We start from the raw sequence: 19,559 nt of genomic DNA on the forward strand, positions 1-19,559 counted from the left end.
TGACAGCCGGTTAAATGGTGTTCCTTGAGAAAGCAAGAACAATTATATATGTCAGTGGAAGTGCAGTATTATCATAAGGAGACTTGACATCCGAAGAGTTACAGGGTGTGTTAAGTGGGGATGTTCCATCCTTTCAGGTTGTTGGCATTATGTTTTTTTATTTAACCTTTAATAAGGCAGTTAAGAACGTTGTTATTGACAATTACGTCCTACCCCGGCCAAACCCGGACGGCGCTGGACCAATTGTGCGCCGCCCTATGGGACTCCCAATCACGGCCGGATGTGATTCGGCCTGGATTCTAACTAGTGACTGTAGTGTCGCCTTTTCCACTGAGATGCAGTGCCTTAGACCGCTAATCCATTTGGCATGAGGTAGGACTAAATAGATTTAAATAGTGGAGTAGGGTGGTATTATTATTATTACTTTTTTTGTTTATTGTAGTGTTATGGTAGGGTATGTGTTTATTTATGTGTCAAGCAAAGTATATAGTAGGTGGCGGTAATGCAACATATTGAATGCCAGCCGCCGTGAAACCTCCACGAAGAAGTAATGAGATGGATGTCAGCAGTCACAAGACCACCACAGATCACTCTGGCTCGCTCCCCCAGTCGCAGATGTCTATAATGTGGGCTGTTCTACAGGCCCGATAGCTATGACAAACTTGGAACATCTCTTGGGATCTGGATGTGTGATCTCCGTCGAATTACGGCGCTGTTGTCACTAGATTTGCAAGAACTCTTCAGACTAAAGAATACATGTCTCGTCTGGGGGCGTTAACACGTCAGCTTGCACGCGTCTTTGTCTGTGCGTGGTTAATGTTATTGTCAGGCTATCTAGCTGACTAGTCCAAGCATCACAGTAGAAAGCTAGCAAGTCAATATTGTGTGGTTATATCGGCGCTAAACTAGCTAGCTTGGCGCTTTAGTAGGAGCTGGTGTGTATGTGATGTTCTCCGTACTTTCGTACGGTAGACTTGTTACCAGAGCTGTTATTGGCGGACTCTCTCAAACAGATAGCCGTGACTACAGCCTGGTAACGGCAAGATGCGGTTTTGGGAAGGATTTTCGAAAAGGTATCTTGAAGAAAGGGATGTGCTACGGCGACGACGCTTGCTTTATTGCTCGACATAGATCTGCAGATGTTTTGGGTGAGTAACAAACTCATTTGGCAAAAAAATACATACATTACATTGACAACTATTCTGTAACGTGATGATTTAACCTGTCAGGTTGTTTAGCTTGCTTGATAGCCAGCTAACAGGCCAGACAGTGCACATTTGCTAGCTAGTTTGTAACCTTAGTGTTGCATGTTGTCAAACAATTTTAAAAAACAGGGACACTAAACTTTTTTTTTGTAATGACCAGTGCGTTAACAGCTATTCGCTTAGCTTCAAGGCAAGAAAATAATGTACTGCTTCAAACCAAGAGAATGTTTTACTGCTTACTGGGTTATCTGCCATCATTGCCATCTCATTAGTATCAGCCTTCTTCTGCTCCCCTTTGAGGGGTCCTAGAAGTCAGCTAGCTGCCTGTAGTAGTTTCAGAGTTGTAATGAAAGGGGGGCAGCCATGACCATTATTATGTACACATTAAGAAATAGATTAGACAGATGGAGAGTATTGGCAATTGTTTAGGACCTCAAATAAATTATTTGTGACATGCTTTGTAAACAACAGGTGTAGACTAACAGTGAAATGCTTACTGGCCCGTCCCAATAATACAAAGAGAAAAATAATAAATACACAATGAGTAACGATAACTTGGCTATATAAAGTACTGATTCAATGTTTGAGGTAATTGAGGTAGATACAGTGCATTTGGAAAGTATTTAAACCCCTTGACTTTTTCCACATTTTGTTATGTTACAGCCTTATTCTAAAATGGATTAAATAAATTAATTCTTAGTCTACACAACACCTTTTGCAGCGATTACAGCCTTGAGTCTTCTTGGGTATGACGCTACAAGCTTGGCACACCTATATTTGGAGTTTCTCCCATTATTCTCTGCAGATCTCCTCAAGCTCTGTCAGGTTGGATGGGGAGCGCTGCTGCACAGCTATTTTGTTATCTCTCCAGAGATATTCAATCGGGTTCAAGTCTGGGCTCTGGCTAGGCCACTCTAGGACATTGAGACTTGTCCCAAAGCCACTCCTGCGTTGTCTTGGCTGTGTGCTTAGGGTCGTTGTCCTATTGGAAGGTGAACGGTCACCCCAGCCTGAGGTCCTGAGTGCTCTGGAGCAGGTTTTCATCAAGAGTCTCTGTACTTTGCTCCGTTCATCTTTCCCTAGATCCTAACCAGTCTCCCAGTCCCTGCCACTGAAACATCCCCACAGCATGATGTTTCCACCAACATCCTTCACCGTAGTGATTGTGCCAGGTTCCCTCCAGATGTGACGCTTGGCATTCAGGCCAAAAAGTTCAATCTTGGTTTCATCAGACCAGAGAATCTAGCTTCTCATTGTCAGAGTTCTTTAGGTGCTTTTTGGTAAACTCCAAGTGGGCTGTTATGTGCCTTTTACTGAGTAGTGGCTTCCGTCTGGCTGCTCTACCATAAATGCCTGATTGGCGGAGTGCTGCAGAGATGGTTGTCCTTCTGGAAGGTTCTCCCATCTCCACAGAGGAAGCTCTGTCAGAGTGACCATCGGGTACTTGGTCACCTCCCTGACCAAGATCTGTACCTTGACACAATCCAGATCAGTACCTCGACACAATTTTGTCTCAGAGCTCTACGGACAATTCCTTTGACCTCATGGCTTGGTTTTTGCTCTGACATGCACTGTCAACGGTGGGACCTTTATATAGACAGGTGTACCTTTCCAAATCATGTCCAATCAATTCAATTTACCACAGGTTGACTCCAATCAAGTTGTGGAAACATCTCAAGAATGAGCAATGGAAACAGGATGCACCTGAGCTCAATTTCGAGTCTCATAGCAAAGGGTCTAAATACCTATGTAAATAAGCTATTTCTGTTTTTATTTTTTATAAATTTGCAAAAAAAATCTAAACCTGTTTTTGCTTTAATTATGGGGTATTGTGTGTAGATTGAGGATTAAAAAAAAATGTAATCCATTTTAGAATAAGGCTATAACGTAACAAAATGTGGAAAAAGTCAAGGGGTCTGAATACTTTCCGAATGCACTATGTACACATGTTGAGTGTACAAAACATTGGGAACATCTGCTCTTTCCATGAGACTGACCAGATGAACGCTATGATCCCTTATTGATATCGCCTGTTAAATCCACTTCAATCAGTGGAGGAGAAGGATTTTTAAGCCTATTGCTAGAGACATTTGAGACATGGATTGTGTATGTGCCATTCAGAGGGTGAAGGGGCAAGATGAAATATTTAACTGCCTTTGAGGGGTGTGGTGCCAGGTGCACCGGTTTGAGTGTGTCTCAAGAATTGCAACATTGCTGGGTTTTTCACACTCAAGTTTCCCGTGTGTATCAAGAATAGTCCACCACCCAAATGACATCCAGCAAACTTGGCTCAACTGTGGGTAGCATTGGGGTCAACATGGGCCAGCATCCCTGTGGAATGCTTTTGACACCTTGTAGAGGTTATGTCCAGACAAATTGAGGCTGTTCTGGGTGCAACTCAATAGTAGGAAGGTGTTCTTAATGTTTTGTACACTCGGTGTATAACTGGGAATAGAGTGATTAGGCAACATGATGGATAAAACAGTAGCAGCAGTGTATGTGATGAATAAAGAACATAAAAAGAATAGTCCGGGTAGCTATTTGGTAAACTGTTCAGGGTGCTGTTGGTTCCAGACTTTGTGCATTAGTGCGGTAGCAGAGAGAACAGTATGACTTGGGTGGCTGGAGTCTAACCATTTTTACGGCCTTCCTTTGACACATCCTGGCATAGAGGTCCTGGATGGCAGGGAGCTCAGCCCCAGTGATTTACTGGGCTGTACGCACTACCCTCTGTAGCGCCTTGGGATCGGATGACAAGCGGTTGCCATACCAAGCGGTGATGCAGCCAGTCAAGATGCTCTCAATGGTGCAGCTGTAGAACTTATTTTGAAGACCAATGCCAAAATGTTCAGCCTCCTTGGGGGAAGAGGTGTTGTCATGCCCTCTTCATGACTGTTGTGTGCGGTCCATGATAGATCCTTAGTCATGTGGACACCAAGGAACTTTAAGCTCTCAAACCACTCTACAGCCTGACAACGTGAATGGGGGGCGTCCTTTCTTTTTTTATCTCTTGCTTGTTTATTTTTTACTATGTAGGCTACAACCAGTCCATCTCAGAGAGATTTGGTTTTTCATTCACACATTACCCCAGGCCACAATATATAGGGTGTACCTAACTGGTCCTGGACCTCAGGAGAACACTGTTACAAAACGTTCATATACACAGGTAAGTGCCAAAATAAAGCTGAAGTTGGGCACCAAAGTCTACACCTATTCGTCAGTGATTGGTCAACATTAGGGATTCTTCAATAAAGTATTTTTCATTCAATGAGTGACGACTCGTTTTCATGCATATGTTTTCATTGAAAAATACTGCACCAAACATCTTAGATGTAAAATTGCGCGACTAAGATCTCTTTGGTAAAAACGTCCAATCAAATTCTGACTATTTTGAGGAAGTATATAGTTGCTATGGTGTCTCAAAATGGAAAAACGGTACTATTGCTGCTTTTTTCTCGTTTTTCAAGCAAAGGTCTTCTTTTTAAGGGAGTATGCAAACACACTCGTTACGGTTCGACTAGCAGAGTTCGACTAGGCGCCAGGCGGGCAGAAGCGTGCTGACGCCTTTTTAGGGTAATGTCTGTCTGTCTGTCGAAGTCGTAAGTTTACATATACCTTAGCCAAATACATTTAAACTCAGTTTTTCACAATTCCTGACATTTAATCAGAGTGAAAATTCCCTGTCTTAGGTCAGTTAGGATCACCACTTTTATTTTATGAATGTCAGAATAATAGTAGAGTGATTTATTTCAGCTTTTATTTATTTTATCACATTCCCAGTGGGTCAGAGGTTTACATACACTCAATTAGTATTTGGTAGCATTGCCTTTAAATTGTTTAACTCGGGGTCAAACGTTTCGGGTAGCCTTCCACAAGCTTCCCACAATAAGTTGGGTGAATTTTGGCCCATTCCTCCTGACAAGGCTGGTGTAACTGAGTTAGGTTGTAGGCCTCCTTGCTCGCACACGCTTTTTCAGTTCTGCCCACAAATTTTCTATAGGATTGAGGTCAGGACTTTGTGATGGCCACTCCAATACCAAAGGTTGCAAGTTCAAATCCCCGAGCTGACAAGGTACAAATCTGTCGTTTTGCCCCGAACAGGCAGTTAACCCACTGTTCCTAGGCCGTCATTGAAAATAAGAATTTGTTCTTAACTGACTTGCCTAGTTAAATAAAGGTAAAATAAAATACCTTGACTTTGTTGTCCTTAAGCCATTTTGCCACAACTTTGGAAGTATGCTTTGGGTCATTGTCCATTTGGAAGACCCATTTGCAACCAAGCTTTAACTTCCTGACTGATGTCTGGAGATGTTGCTTCAATATATCCACATAATTTTCCTCCCTCATGATGCCATCTATTTTGTGAAGTGCACCAGTCCCTCCTGCAGCAAAGCACCCCAACAACATGATGCTGCCACCCCCGTGCTTCACGGTTGTGATGTTGTTCTTCGGCTACTTTTAACAATTTCCACAAACTTTTACAAAAACACATTTACTGGAAGAACTGTGCAGATACAAAGTTTGGTACCAGAATAAAACTGAGGGAGATTGTACTGTAATTCTGTTACAAAGTTTTGCAAAAGATGTTTAATTTTTTTTCTGGCAAATGTTTTTTAGTTTTCATTTACTTTGAATAATTGACAAAGTAGTCATTGCACATAGGGTTGTATTGGTTGTTGAACTTTGGTTTTAGTTTGGCATACATTTTAAAGGGAAGACTTTGGAGTCTCCATGTAATTCCGTTACTGTGGAATTGCCCCGGCCTTAACAAAAGCCAGAAAATCCACCTTGACTAGATTGAAAATCACCATCCACTTGAGGCTACATGTTGTTCTCTGTGTGGTTTGGGAGGAAGTAGTGTCTTAGTCAGGAGTGTTAAGAATAATCATAATCCAATCCTGATTCTTTTCTATCCTGTGTTATCCTCTTTTTAACCAAACTGTTTGTGGTCTCCTTAGGCGTTGCAGATGGAGTGGGGGGTTGGAGAGACTACGGGGTGGACCCATCACAGTTTTCAGGGACACTGATGAAGACGTGTGAGCGGCTGGTAAAGGAGGGACGCTTTGTTCCAAGCAACCCTGTGGGCGTCCTCACAAGCAGCTACTACGAGCTCCTACAGAACAAAGTGCCTCTGCTAGGTGAGTAAAGCCAGCCCTTGAGGATCACTGTTTTGTGAACCTGGAGGCTGGTGCAAAAATAAATCACTAGTGTCAGCCTCATGCTTACTAGAATAGGCATTTAGAGTAGAGCAGCGGTTCCCAAACTAGGGGTCACGACCCTATGCGGGGTCGCCTGATATGAAAGTGGGGTCATGGGAAAATTGCCAAAATCTGAAGAAAATAATATACACTACCGTGCAAATGTTTGGGGTCACTTAGAAATGTCCTTGTTTTAAAAAGAAAAGCAAAAAAAATGGTCCTTTTAAAATAACATCAAATTGATCAGAAATACAGTGTAGACTTTAATGTTGTAAATGACTATTGTCGCTCGAAACGGCAGATTTTTATGGAATATCTACATAGGCGTACAGAGGCCCATTATTCCTGTGTTCCAATGGCACATTGTGTTAGCTAATCCAAGTTTATCATTTTAAAAGGCTAATTGATCATTAGAAAACACTTGCAAGTATATTAGCAGAGCTGAAAACTGTTCTGATTTAAAGAAGCAATAAAAGTGGCCTTCTTCAGACCAGTTGAGTATCTGGAGCATCAGCATTTGTGGGTTCGATTACAGGCTCAAAATGGCCAGAAACAAAGAACTTTCTTCAGAAACTCATCAGTCTATTCTTGTTCTGAGAAATGAAGGCTATTCCATGCGAGAAATTGCCAAGAAACTGAAGATCTCGTACAACGCTGTGTATTACTCCCTTCACAGAACAGCGCAAACTGTCTCTAACCAGAATAGAAAGAGTGGGAGGCCCTGGTGCACAACTGAGCAAGAGGACAAGTACATTAGTGTCTAGTTTGAGATACCGTCGCCTTACAAGTCCTCAACTGGCAGCTTCATTAAATAGTATCCGCTAAACCCCAGTCTCAACGTCAACAGTCAAGAGGCAACTCCGGGATGCTCAGACTGGCCAATAAAAAAAGAAAAGATTAAGATGGGTAAAAGAACACAGACACTGTACAGAGCAAGATTGGAAAAAAGTGTTAAGGACAGATTAATCTAAGTTTGAGGTGTTCGGATCACAAAGAAGAACATTCGTGAGAAGCAGAAAAAAATGTAAAGATGCTGGAGGAGGCAATGTGATGGTCTGGAGGTGCTTTCGTGGTGGTAAAGTGGGAAATTTGTACAGGGTAAAAGGGATCTTGAAGAAGGAAGGCTATCACTCCATATTGCAATGCCATACCCTGTGGACGGAACTTAATTGGAGGCAATTTCCTCCTACAACAGGACAATGACCCAAAGCACAGCTCCAAACTATGCAAAAACTTTTTAGGGAAGAAGCAGTCAGCTGGTGTTCTGTCTATAATGGCGTGGCCAGCACAGTCACAAGATGTCAACCCTATTGAGCTGTTGTGGGAACAGCTTGACCATATGGTACGTAAGAAGTGCCAATCCAACTTTTGGGAGGTGCTTCAGGAAGCATGGGGTGAAATTTCTTCAGATTAACTACAATGCCAAAGGTCTGCAAGGCTTTAATTGCTGCAAATGGAGGATTCTTTGACAAAAGCAAAGTTTGAAGGACACAATTATTATTTCAATTAAAAATCATTATTTATAACCTTGTCAAAGTCTTGACTATATTTCCTATTCATTTTGCAACTCATTTCATGAATGTTTTCATGGAAAACAAGGACATTTCTAAGTGACCCCAAACTTTTGAACGGTATTGTATATACAAAATATAGAGAGATCTATCATATCGTCTTTGTATATCAAAATCATTGCAATGTGGTTAACCTTAAATATACACTACCGGTCAAACGTTTTACAACACCTACTCATTCAAAGGTTTTTCTTTATTTTTACTATTTTCTACATTGTAGAATAATAGTGGCGACGTTAAAACTATGAAATAACACATGGAATCATGTAGTAAGCAAAAAAAGTGTTAAATATATCAAAATATATTTGAGTTTCTTCAAATAGCCACCCTTTGCCTTGACAGCTTTGCACACGCTTGGCATTCTCTCAACCAGCTTTACCTGGAATTATTTTCCAACAGTCTTGAAGGAGTTCCCACATATGCTGAGCACTTGTTGGCTGCTTTTCCTTCACTCTGCTGTCCGACTCATCCCAAACCATCTCCATTTGGTTGAGGTCGGGGGATTGTGGAGGCCAGGTCATCTGATGCAGCACTCCATTGCTCTCCTTCTTGGTCAAATAGCCCTTACACAGCCTGGAGGTGTGTTTTGGGTCATTGTCCTGTTGAAAAACATATTATAGTCCCACTAAGCCCAAACCAGACGGGATGGCGTATCGCTGTTGTAGCCATGTTGGTTAAGTGTGCCTTGAATTCCAAGTAAATCACAGACGGTGTCACCATCAAGCACCCCCACACCAGAACACCACCACCTCCATGCTTTACGCTGGGAAATACCCATATGGAGATCATCCGTTCACAAAGACACGGCGGTTGGAACTAAAAATCTTCAATTTGCACTCATCAGACCAAAGGACAGATTTCCACCGGTCTAATGTCCATTGCTCGTGTTTTTGGCCCAAGCAAGTCTCTTCTTCTTATTGCTGTCCTTGTTCTGCATTGACTGACCTTCATGTTTCAAAACAGGTTAACCTCTTACATCTAGATGTTCCGCTAGCGGAACACCACTCCAATATCCAATGATAAAGTGTGGCGCGAAATACAAACTCCTCGAAAATCCAAAAACTTCAATTTTTCAAACATATGACTATTTAACCCCATTTTAAAGACAAGACTCTCCTTTATCTAACCACACTGTCCGATTTCAAAAAGGCTTTACAACGAAAGCAAAACATTAGATTATGTCAGCAGAGTACCCAGCCAGAAATAATCAGACACCCATTTTTCAAGCTAGCATATAATGTCACCAAAACCACAGCTAAATGCAGCACTAACCTTTGATCTTCATCAGATGACACTCCTAGGACATTATGTTATACAATACATGCATGTTTTGTTCAATCAAGTACATATTTATATCAAAAACCAGCTTTTTACATTAGCATGTGACGTTCAGAACTAGCATTCCCACCGAACACTTCCGGTGAATTTACTAAATTACTCACGATAAACGTTCACAAAAAACATAACAATTATTTTAAGAATTATAGATACAGAACTCCTTTATGCAATCGCGGTGTCGATTTTACAATAGCTTTTCGGTGAAAGCACATTTTGCAATATTCTGAGTAGATAGCTCGCCATCACGGGCTAGCTAATTTGACACCACCAAGTTTGGTACTCACCAAACTCAGATTTACTATATGAAAAATTGGATTACCTTTGCTGTTCTTCGTCAGAATGCACTCCCACTTCAACAACAACTGTTGGTTTGGTTCCAAATAATCCATAGTTATATCCAAATAGCGGCGTTTTGTTCGTGCGTTCAAGACACTATCTGAAGGGTGACGCGCGGACGCGTATCGTGACAAAAAAAATCAAAATATTCCATTACCGTACTTCGAAGCATGTCAAACGCTGTTTAAAATCAATTTTTATGCGATTTTTCTCATAAAAAAGCGATAATATTCCGACCAGGAGACGTCCTTTCCGTTCAAAGACTCAAAATCTAAAATGGACTCTTCACGTGCGCCCCAGTCTCATTGTTCTCAGATCGACCACTTACCAAATGCGCTACTGTTTTTCAGCCATGGACAGCAGAGTCATCATTCAACGTTCTGGCGCCTTCTGAGAGCCTATGGGAGCTTTAGAAATTGTCACGTTACAGCAGAGATCCTTTGTTTTGGATAGAGATGACAAAGAAGGCCAAGAAATGGTCAGACAGGGTACTTCCTGTACAGAATCTTCTCAGGTTTTGGCCTGCCATTTGAGTTCTGTTATACTCACAGACACCATTCAAACAGTTTTAGAAACTTGAGTGTTTTCTATCCAAAGCTACTAATTATATGCATATTCTAGTTTCTGGGCAGGAGTAATAACCAGATTAAATCGGGTACGTTTTTTATCCGTCCGTGAAAATACTGCCCCCTATCCATAACAAGTTAAAGTAATGATGGACTGTCATTTCTCTTTGCTTATTTGAGCTGTTCTTGCCGTAATATGGACTTGGTATTTTAACAAATAGCCCTTTCTTCGGTATACCCCCCCACTTTGTCACAACACAACTGATTGGCCTAAATGCATTAAGGAGGAAAGACATTCCACAAATGAACTTTTAACAAGGCACACCTGTTAATTGAAATGTATTCCAGGTGACAACCTCATGAAGCTGGTTGAGAGTGCCAAGTGTGTGCAAAGCTGTCATCAAGGCAAAGGGTGGCTATTTGAAGAATCTCATAACATTTATTTTGATTTGTTTAACACTTTTTTTTTTGGTTACTACATGATTCCATATCAAAACTATGAAATAACATGTCTTCACTATTATTCTACAATGTAGAGAAGAGTAAAAATTAAACTCTGTTCTAAAACTTTTGACCGGTAGTATAAATGAAAAATTATTCCAATTTATATATAATTCAACCAGACAGCACCCTTGGATCATGGGAAAAGGCCGCACTTGACCATTATATCCCTCTGCCATATGGACGCATTGTATGATACACTGAGAGCAACTGGTGGCAAAAGAGCTGAGCACAGAACTGAGATATACTGCAGCAGGTAATTGATTGTAAACTACATTGAACAAAAATATAAACCCAACATGCAACAATTTCAAAGATTTGTACTGTGTTACAGTTTATATAAGGAAATCAGACAATTGAAATAAATTATTTAGGCTCTAATCTATGGATTTCACACGACTGGGAATACAGATATGCATCTGTTGGTCACAGATGCCTTTAAAAAAAAAAGTAGGGGCGTAGATCAGAAAACCAGTCAGTATTTGGTGTGACCACCATTTGCCTCAGGCAGTGCTTCACATCTCCTTCGCATAGATTTGATCAGGCTGTTGATTGTGGCCTGTGGAATGTTGACCCACTCCTCTTCAATGGCTGTGAGAAGTTGCGGGAATTGGAACACGCTGTTGTACATGTCGATCCAGAGCATCTGAAACATGCTCAATGGATGACATGTCTGGTGAGTGTGCAGGCCATGGAAGAACAGGGATATTTTCATCTTCCAGGAATTGTGTACAGATCCTTGCGACATGGGGCCGTGCATTATCATGCTGAAACGTGGTGATGGCGGCAGATGAATGGCACAACAATGGGCCTCAGGATCTCGTCACGATATCTCTGTGTATTCAAATTGCCATTGATAAAATGCAATTGTGTTCTTTGTCCATAGCTTATGTCTCCCCATACCATAACCACACCGCCACCATGGGGCACTCTGTTCACAATGTTGACATCAGCAAACTGCTGGCCCACGGTTGGACATACTGCCAAATTGTCTATAACGACGTTGGAGGCGGCTTATGGTAGATAAATTAACATTACATTCTCTGGCAACAGCTGTGGTGGACATTCCTGCAGTCAGCATGCCAATTGCACGCGCCCTCAAAACATCTGTGGCATTGCGTGACAAAACGGTGCATTTTTAGTGCCCTTTTATTGTACCCAGCACAAGGTGCACCTCTGTAATGATGCTGTTTAATCAGCTTCTTGATATGCCACACTTGTCAGGTGGTTGGATGATCTTGGCAAAGGAGAAATGCTCACTAATAGGGATGTAAACAAAATTGTGCACAACATTTGAGAGAAATAAGCTTTTTGTGCGCATGGAAAAAAATCTTATTTCAGCTCATGAAACATGGGACCAATACTTTACATGTTGTGGTTATATTTTTGTTCAATGTACATCAAACCACAGCCACTGCACACATGCCTGTTCTCATGTCTCCACATATTTTTGCGATCAGAGTATGATAATGTTCTATTTCACACCGAGGCTTGGTGGTTATCAAGGGGGAGTGTTGGGAAGATTTTTGTTGTATTGAGAGAGGAATGGTTGTCATTCACAATGACAACAGTTCATAAAGAAATAATTCACAAACAAAAAGCCTTGGCTTTCTGTGTAATTAGAAAGAATATTTAGGAAACTGAACGAACTGAACGCAAGCATGCAGGGGAAATACAAAACCATTCTACAGATGAGTGACCGAATCAACAGTGGTTTCAGAGGAAAGAATTCTTATTGGAGTCTTTCAAAAGTGAATGATGCCCCTTCCCTCGGCTGTGCGTGTTTCTAACAGAAAACAGCATCAGTAAGTGTCCCACTTGAGTAATGACTGCTCACCTCCAACGCTTGGAAGAGCACTTTGGAACCTACTTCCCAATCTGTTTGGCTGTGATCCTGGCTCAGTTGACATGCCGGTAAGTGAAATCGAACAGCTGATCGAGCTGTCATGTGACCGAATGGATTCACGGGTCACTACGGAGGAGTTTTGGTTCCTTACTCCAAGGGAATACCCTGCTGTCTCCCGTTTGAGAATTAATGCAGCGATCAAAACAACTGGGAACTCAGAAATCTCCAACTTCAGTGCATTCAAGACAACTGGCAACTCTGGGGGGAATACTTTTTTTATTTTTTAATAAACTAGCTTCGAATAGAATATTTTGAAGTCATCCAACTCGTGAACTCTGGTCTCTTTCCAGAGAGCTGACATGATCACTGACGTCATGATTTGACCTTGTATTTTTCAGAGGTCCCAGTTGTCTTGAAAGCACCATCAGTGCTCTCGTCTTAAAACCAAATATCGTTCCAGGCTGGATGTTACAGCAGAGATGAGGTGCGCGCTGTCAGCCACGCCCCCTGACTTTGAGAAACTCAGATGCGACATGCATCAAGCCACACCCATCTCATTAGTGGTTTTGAGAAGATACATAGTCAATTGCAAATTAGTCTGACAGCCCCACATTAAAAGTATGTCTTCTCAACACACCATCACAATCAGAAATACGATTAGAATGTTTTTCAATTGACTACCATAGCCCCAAATAAAAAAGTTAACATTGGCTGTTAAGTACATTTCTTTCACATTTAGGATCGCAAGAATTTTCAGATATCAAAATGGTGTCGTGGGCCCAAAAAGTTTTGGAACCACTGCAGTAGAGGGAACAGTCATGGGATGGGCTGTTATTTTTGGTCTGTGTGGTTAGACTAAGTGGCATGGGGCGCTGCTATTTAGATAGGATATTTGCATCGTGAGTCAGAGAGCTGCTGCATGCCTCTTACTATTTTTGTTGTTGCTGCTATGTAAAGACTAGTAGTAGCCTATTCCTGCAACTCAGCTCCAGAATCTCTTGATCACAGTGCTTTGCTAGAATGAAGTATGCAGAAACATGTGGGAGAAAGAACTGAGTAAGGAGTCCAGAACGGTCTGTCTCGGTAGTCTGTACTTTTTCATCCCATCTCGCATGTAGAAGACAAAAACAAGTCAGTATTGTATTTTTCCATTGCGGTCATGAGGCCAGCAGTAATTGTATTACTATTGGAAAAACATTCAAGAACGAGAGTGAGTCAGAATGTGAGCATAGCACATTCTGGTGGTCCAAACTAGATGACTCATCAGCAGGGTGTTGCTGCACACAGAGCCATGTTTTTGCCGGTTCGGTTTACTTTTATGTTTCCTTCAATTTTATCCTTCCAAGGCCTCCCGAGTGGCGCAGTGGAGATTCTGGGTTCGAGTCTAGGCTCTGTCGCAGCCCGCCGTGACCGGGAGCCCCATGGGACGGCACACAATTGGCCCAGTGTCGCCCGGGTTAGGGGAGGGTTTGGCTGGCAGGGATGTGCTTGGCCCATCGCGCACTAGTGACTCTTGTGGCGGGCCGGGCGCAGTGCACACCATGTGTACGGTGTTTCCTCCGACACATTGGTGCGGCTGGCTTCCGGGTTAAGTGGGCAATTGTGTCAAAAAGCAGTGCGGTTGTGTTTCGGAGGACGAACGGCTCTCGACCTTAGCCTCTCCCGAGTCCGCACGGGAGTTGCAGCGATGAGACGACTGTAACTACCAATTGGATACCACGAAATTGGGGAGAAATCCATTGATCTATTCAACTTCATTAGTTACAGATAGAATCAGGATGTAGGGTGTGACACTGTTGTGGAAATTCTTACACAGGGACACCTGAAGTCGATCTTAAATTAATTATTGTTTGTCAGTGCGCCGGAGAGGTTCCAACCAACTCAATGCACCATAGTACACATGTCAATCAGGAGCTCTACCTGGGCAGTCCCAGCAGTTGTCTTATATACGGCTATACACAGACAAGTTATATTTGCATGATTTAACATAATTAATTAATCATCACCGTTGCCTAGTTAAATAAAGGTTACTTAAAAAAAAAAGTTTTTTTTATTTTTTATATAAATGTGACCGACCAATACTGTTTAATAACATGTGACAGACCAACACCTCACAAGGCTTCTTTCTAAGCTGAGCCCTTGAAACTGAGATATTTTGTTCATTCTCAAACACGGTCAGGGCAAATTGCAGCTACTGATAGTGAGGATTTGTACAGTCAGCCACTTGCATGAACACAGAAATTGGTTATTAGAACAGCACAAACATTAAAATTCCCATCACACCACCCATATATTCATCCTCTTGTGTTTCCCTCCAGGCAGCAGCACGGCCTGTATCGTGGTGCTGGACCGGCAGAGTCACAGGCTGCACACAGCCAACCTGGGAGACTCTGGCTTCCTGGTGGTGCGGGGAGGAGAGGTAGTGCACCACTCCGATGAACAGCAGCATTACTTCAACACCCCCTTCCAGCTCTCTATCGCCCCGCCTGAGGCAGAGGGTGCTGTCCTCAGTGACAGGTCAGTTTTGTGGATTCTGTCGAAGCCATGTTTTGAATTGTAAAGAAGCTGTGTAGCTATTTATTGGTTTGGTTTTGAAGCACAGAGCCCCTCAGTCTCAGCATTGGTTCAGCCCTTGAGCTGCTCCCTGGTTTGTCCAGTGTTGCTGCAGCTTTATTGAGTGTCAGTACTGCCACAGTCAGTGTGCATGCAGGCCAGGGGTGGCTGGGGCCATGTGCGGCTGTCACTGGTGTTGCGGTGGCATGCCATCAGCTGCGCTGGATACTCCAGTGTGGGGTGGGTGTTGGATCCCTTCTACTGTCCCAGCCAGCTCAGTGTCATCACACACACAGAGTGGCAGACTTAGGGCCCTCCTCACAGCAGCCAATCCCAGGTCTGCTGGCCCACAGGCTTTCTGACCCCTGTATTCTAGAACAGGGAGATTATTTAATTTGGTGGATGTTTTGTCCTATTTCACATTATACAAATGTGTGAATTGGAAATGTTTTTTTGCTCTTGTAAGACTTCCACACTGACTCAGTGTCTATCTGCACCCTCAGTCCTGATGCTGCAGACAGCTCCTCCTTTGACGTCCAGTTGGGGGACATCATTCTCACAGCCACAGATGGCCTCTTCGACAACATGCCCGAACACATGATCCTACAGGAGCTGAAAAAACTCAAGGTACACCCTCGCATAAATCCTTGCAGTACCTGTGTGCAACAAACATGTTTACAGTAAGTAGAGTATTGAAGTGGAGGAACGAGACATTCCAAAAATGTTAACACACTATCCTCCATTTTTTTGTGTTTTGCAGAAAACCAACTATGAGAGTATCCAGCAGACAGCCAGGAGCATTGCAGAGCAGGCCCATGTTCTGGCATACGACCCCAACTACATGTCACCTTTTGCGCAGTTTGCCTGTGACAATGGACTGAATGTAAGAGGTAATGACTATCACTTCTTCATGCGAGTGGAAATTGGAGACAAAGCCGAGGTAGTCCTCATTTCAGTCCATTGGCTCCATTCCTGCCCTGCTTCAGGGAGAATGACACCCAGAGAGGAATAAGAAGTGACTGATCCCTTGTTTTATTGTAGTTTTCCTTCCATTGGGGATGATACATTTGATTGTTCCCAAACTCAGTCCATTCATCCTCCTGACTGCATCTTTCTCATTCCCACAGGAGGAAAGCCAGATGACATCACTGTGTTGCTGTCAATAGTGGCAGAGTACACAGACTAGAGACTGTATGGAGGCTAGGAGGGGAATTAGGAGTTTCCTCTTGTCTGCCTCTTGAAGATGTCAGACTGCTTTGGTTCCTGCTGGCGGGGATTAAGGACTGATGTTGGTGGCTGAGCTGCCCTCCTGAGACCATCATTCCTCCAAGATTCAATCAGGCCCATCTCTCAGATGGAACACTGACCATGCATGCACCGACTTCACCATCAGAACTGAGTGTTAATTTGGGCTGTAAAACAAAGCCCAGAAGGTAGAGATTAAGAAACGGGGTCAGTAGTAGCCAGTCAAAAGTTGATTGAGTCAGGAATGAAAATCTATGGATCGTACATGTGAGTATTCCGTCACAGGAGCTGAGCTGATTGAAGACAGTAAGTAACGTCAGAATACTATACTGAAAGAGAGTGGCTCTCCAGTTAGACTGGTCCGTGACTCGCTGACACCTATCCTGGTCAGAGGAATAAGGCAACCTCAGAGTTATCCACAATAGAGAACTTTAGCTCCAGAGGACATATGAGATGGATGTGGTTCTGTACAGAGAGATTAATGAATATACTGTACATAATAAACATTGCATGAGAATAAAGGAGTAATAGCACAAGCAATAACAATATTGACTGTATAAGAAGATGGTGACATAAGCAAAGGACTTGTATAACACACAGCATCAACTACTATTAACAACAAGCAATAGTAACAACCAACAGTAAATCTTCAAGGTTCAATATCATCACTCTTGTCCACTTGGAGAGAGACTGAGGAGGTTCTGACCTGAGCAGGCAGGACTGTCAGGTGTCCTGCCCTCTAGCAACATATTGGTGATCTAGTAGCAGAGGTCACTGGGTTTGGGGATCCCTTAGTCTCTCTGGCACCAGCAGGGATTGGTAGAGTGAGCTGCATAAAGTTATAACTCACAGGCAGGAGAATCTGTAAGATATACCATTAAGTCTGAATAATAAGGCCACGAAAAACATCACTTTCAGTGACTCAGATTAAACAAAATCATATTAATAAAACATATTGAAGGGCAAACATTTTTATGCAGGCATAAGGGCATGTGTCTATGTGATGTGAATGAATGTTGAAATGTTTTGGTAGATTTTTGAACAAGGGACTGTGATATTTTAAGTAGTTTGGCTGATCTAATGGGTTGTATGAAGACCAGGTGCCGTTGCTGCATACTTTGCCATATCAGTTTCTGACCGTTCACTGGAAGTGCTACTTTGTCCCAGACCTGATCTTTCTCTCTCACTCTCAACCTCATGCTCTGCTATGAAAAGCCAACTGATATTTACTCCCGAGGTGTTATCCTGTTGCACCCTCTATAACCACTTCGGTTATCTGACTCTGCTGGTCATCTATGACCGTTTAAACGTCTTTAAGAACGATCTGGCCTTAATGGCCATGTACTGTTATAATCGCCACCTGGCAGAGCCTGGTTCCTCTAGGTGGTTCCTGCCTTTTTAGGGGGTCTTTCCTAGCCACTGTGCTTCTACATCTGCATTGCTTGCTCTTTGGGGTTTTAGGCTGGGAATCTGTATAGCACTTTGATGACTGCTCTTGCAAAATGGGCTTTATAAAATACATTTGAGTGCAATTTGAGTTGTACATAGACCAAGTTAATTGTTTCTAAGGATGGGACATTTTGACTTGATGTTTCTGTTAAACCTGTCCTCACTCCTGCTGTGATGCGAAGGGTGTGAGTGTGACTGCAAGTGATGTGGAAGGTTATTATGTGTGATAGAGTAACCTCTAGCCTGTCTGTTTTATATTGTATACATGTGGAATGGATGTTTTTTTTATCTATGCTACACAGCTTTCTTCAGTATCCACTGGGATGCAATGGTAATGACCATTTACGCACAAGGTTAAAGAAAGCATATCTGTAAGATCACAGTTGATATTGGTCAGGTGACTGCACACAGCTTCAATTTAGCTTTAGGCGTAATTGTTCACAATCAGCATTTTCTTGTCTCATCAGTTGTAAAGCTCCAATAGCACATTTCATTAAGTCATTTTATTTTACCTTTATTTTACTAGGCAAGTCAGTTAAGAACAAATTCTTATTTTCAATGACAGGCTAGGAACAGTGGGTTAACTGCCTTGTTCAGGGGCAGAATGACAGATTTGTACCATGTCAGCTCGGGGATTCATTCTTGCAACCTTTCGGTTACTGGCCCAATGCTCTAACCACTGGGCTACCTGCCGCCTAATCAGGTCACTTTTATTTCATCTTTAATTGCAGGTTTTCATTTTCATTGTTGCTGCAGACAAATGCACTATGCATTTACAACATTACTTGTGTGCAGCAACATTTTAAGAGTAAACATGTACTATGCACATGTTCATTTAAACAGCTAATGAACACAGAGCAGAAACTGAAGCCATATGATTCACACTTTTCCCATCCATGCCCTGCTGTCTAACAATTAATTCAACGCCATCTGATCCCCTTTCAATGTGTTCAATGCTTTTCACCATGGGACATATTTGAATGAACAAGCAATTTTTTTTATTTTTAAGGGTTGAAAAAGCATGACATCTTAGAATCCTTAATATTCTGTGTATCATCTGTAGTACCCTTGGTGTTCTTCTTGTTGATGTAATGGTGCACCCTCACTGAAGGCTACTGTCCTGCTTCAAGGGCTCTCCCCTAACTAGGAAAATCGTATTGATTCTGGTACAGACTGGCTATCAGGTGTTTCATCATAAAAATAAAAAAACGAAAGCATTTAACAATACCCTGCATACCTTTTCTTATTGCGCAGGGAGTTGAAAGGCATCTGCACTGGATGACACAAATGTTTTTGTAAGCATTATGGCACTAGAGGTTGCCGATAACCTCATCAACCTTAAAGTACAAGCAAAACCTCCCTGTCAGATGGCACTATTATCAAAGCTAGCTTCCCCATTATGTCCATGTCTGGCTCTCCACTGGCCTAGTGACCTGACCAGACAGTTTTGTTCTGTTGGCCAATTCTAGACTTCAGTTAAAAAAGCAAAGTTTGTTACAATGAGAGCTGCTTGTATCTTTATTGTGATTGTGCAGATTCTATTAAACATGTTTTCAAAGCTGTCATATTTAAATAAAGAATATAGTATTTATTATCCTTGTTCTTTTCCTTTAACAGACCCTTGTCATAGGTTTTTCTTGTGTCAATATTGTTTGTTCACTGGTCTCTGAAAGTTATATTTACTTGGACAGTAGGCTGAACATGTCCTGAGATAATGAACACATGTAGGTTAAAAGCACAAGAGCATCTAG

The 19,559-nt window shown here is 42.3% G+C and overlaps 1 protein-coding gene across 2 annotated transcripts; it reads left to right on the forward strand.

Annotated features, from left to right (window-relative positions):
• The first annotated feature begins 248 nt into the window (after positions 1-248).
• Positions 249-19,402, forward strand: LOC115164664 (protein phosphatase PTC7 homolog). Of its 2 annotated transcripts, XM_029717382.1 has the most exons (7): positions 249-372; positions 1,014-1,148; positions 6,164-6,343; positions 14,880-15,078; positions 15,618-15,741; positions 15,875-16,004; positions 16,242-19,402. In XM_029717382.1, the coding sequence occupies exons 2-7, from the start codon at positions 1,091-1,093 to the stop codon at positions 16,298-16,300; spliced, it is 750 nt and encodes a 249-aa protein (XP_029573242.1). In that variant the 5' UTR covers positions 249-372; positions 1,014-1,090; the 3' UTR covers positions 16,301-19,402. The 2 variants fall into 2 exon arrangements, with proteins under 2 accessions (XP_029573242.1, XP_029573241.1); XM_029717381.1 differs by lacking the exon at positions 249-372 and having other exon boundaries at positions 549-1,148.
• Positions 19,403-19,559: the final 157 nt, after the last annotated feature.

Source organism: Salmo trutta, chromosome 27 (genome assembly GCF_901001165.1).
Source record: "Salmo trutta chromosome 27, fSalTru1.1, whole genome shotgun sequence".
Classification (NCBI taxonomy): Eukaryota; Metazoa; Chordata; class Actinopteri; order Salmoniformes; family Salmonidae; genus Salmo; species Salmo trutta.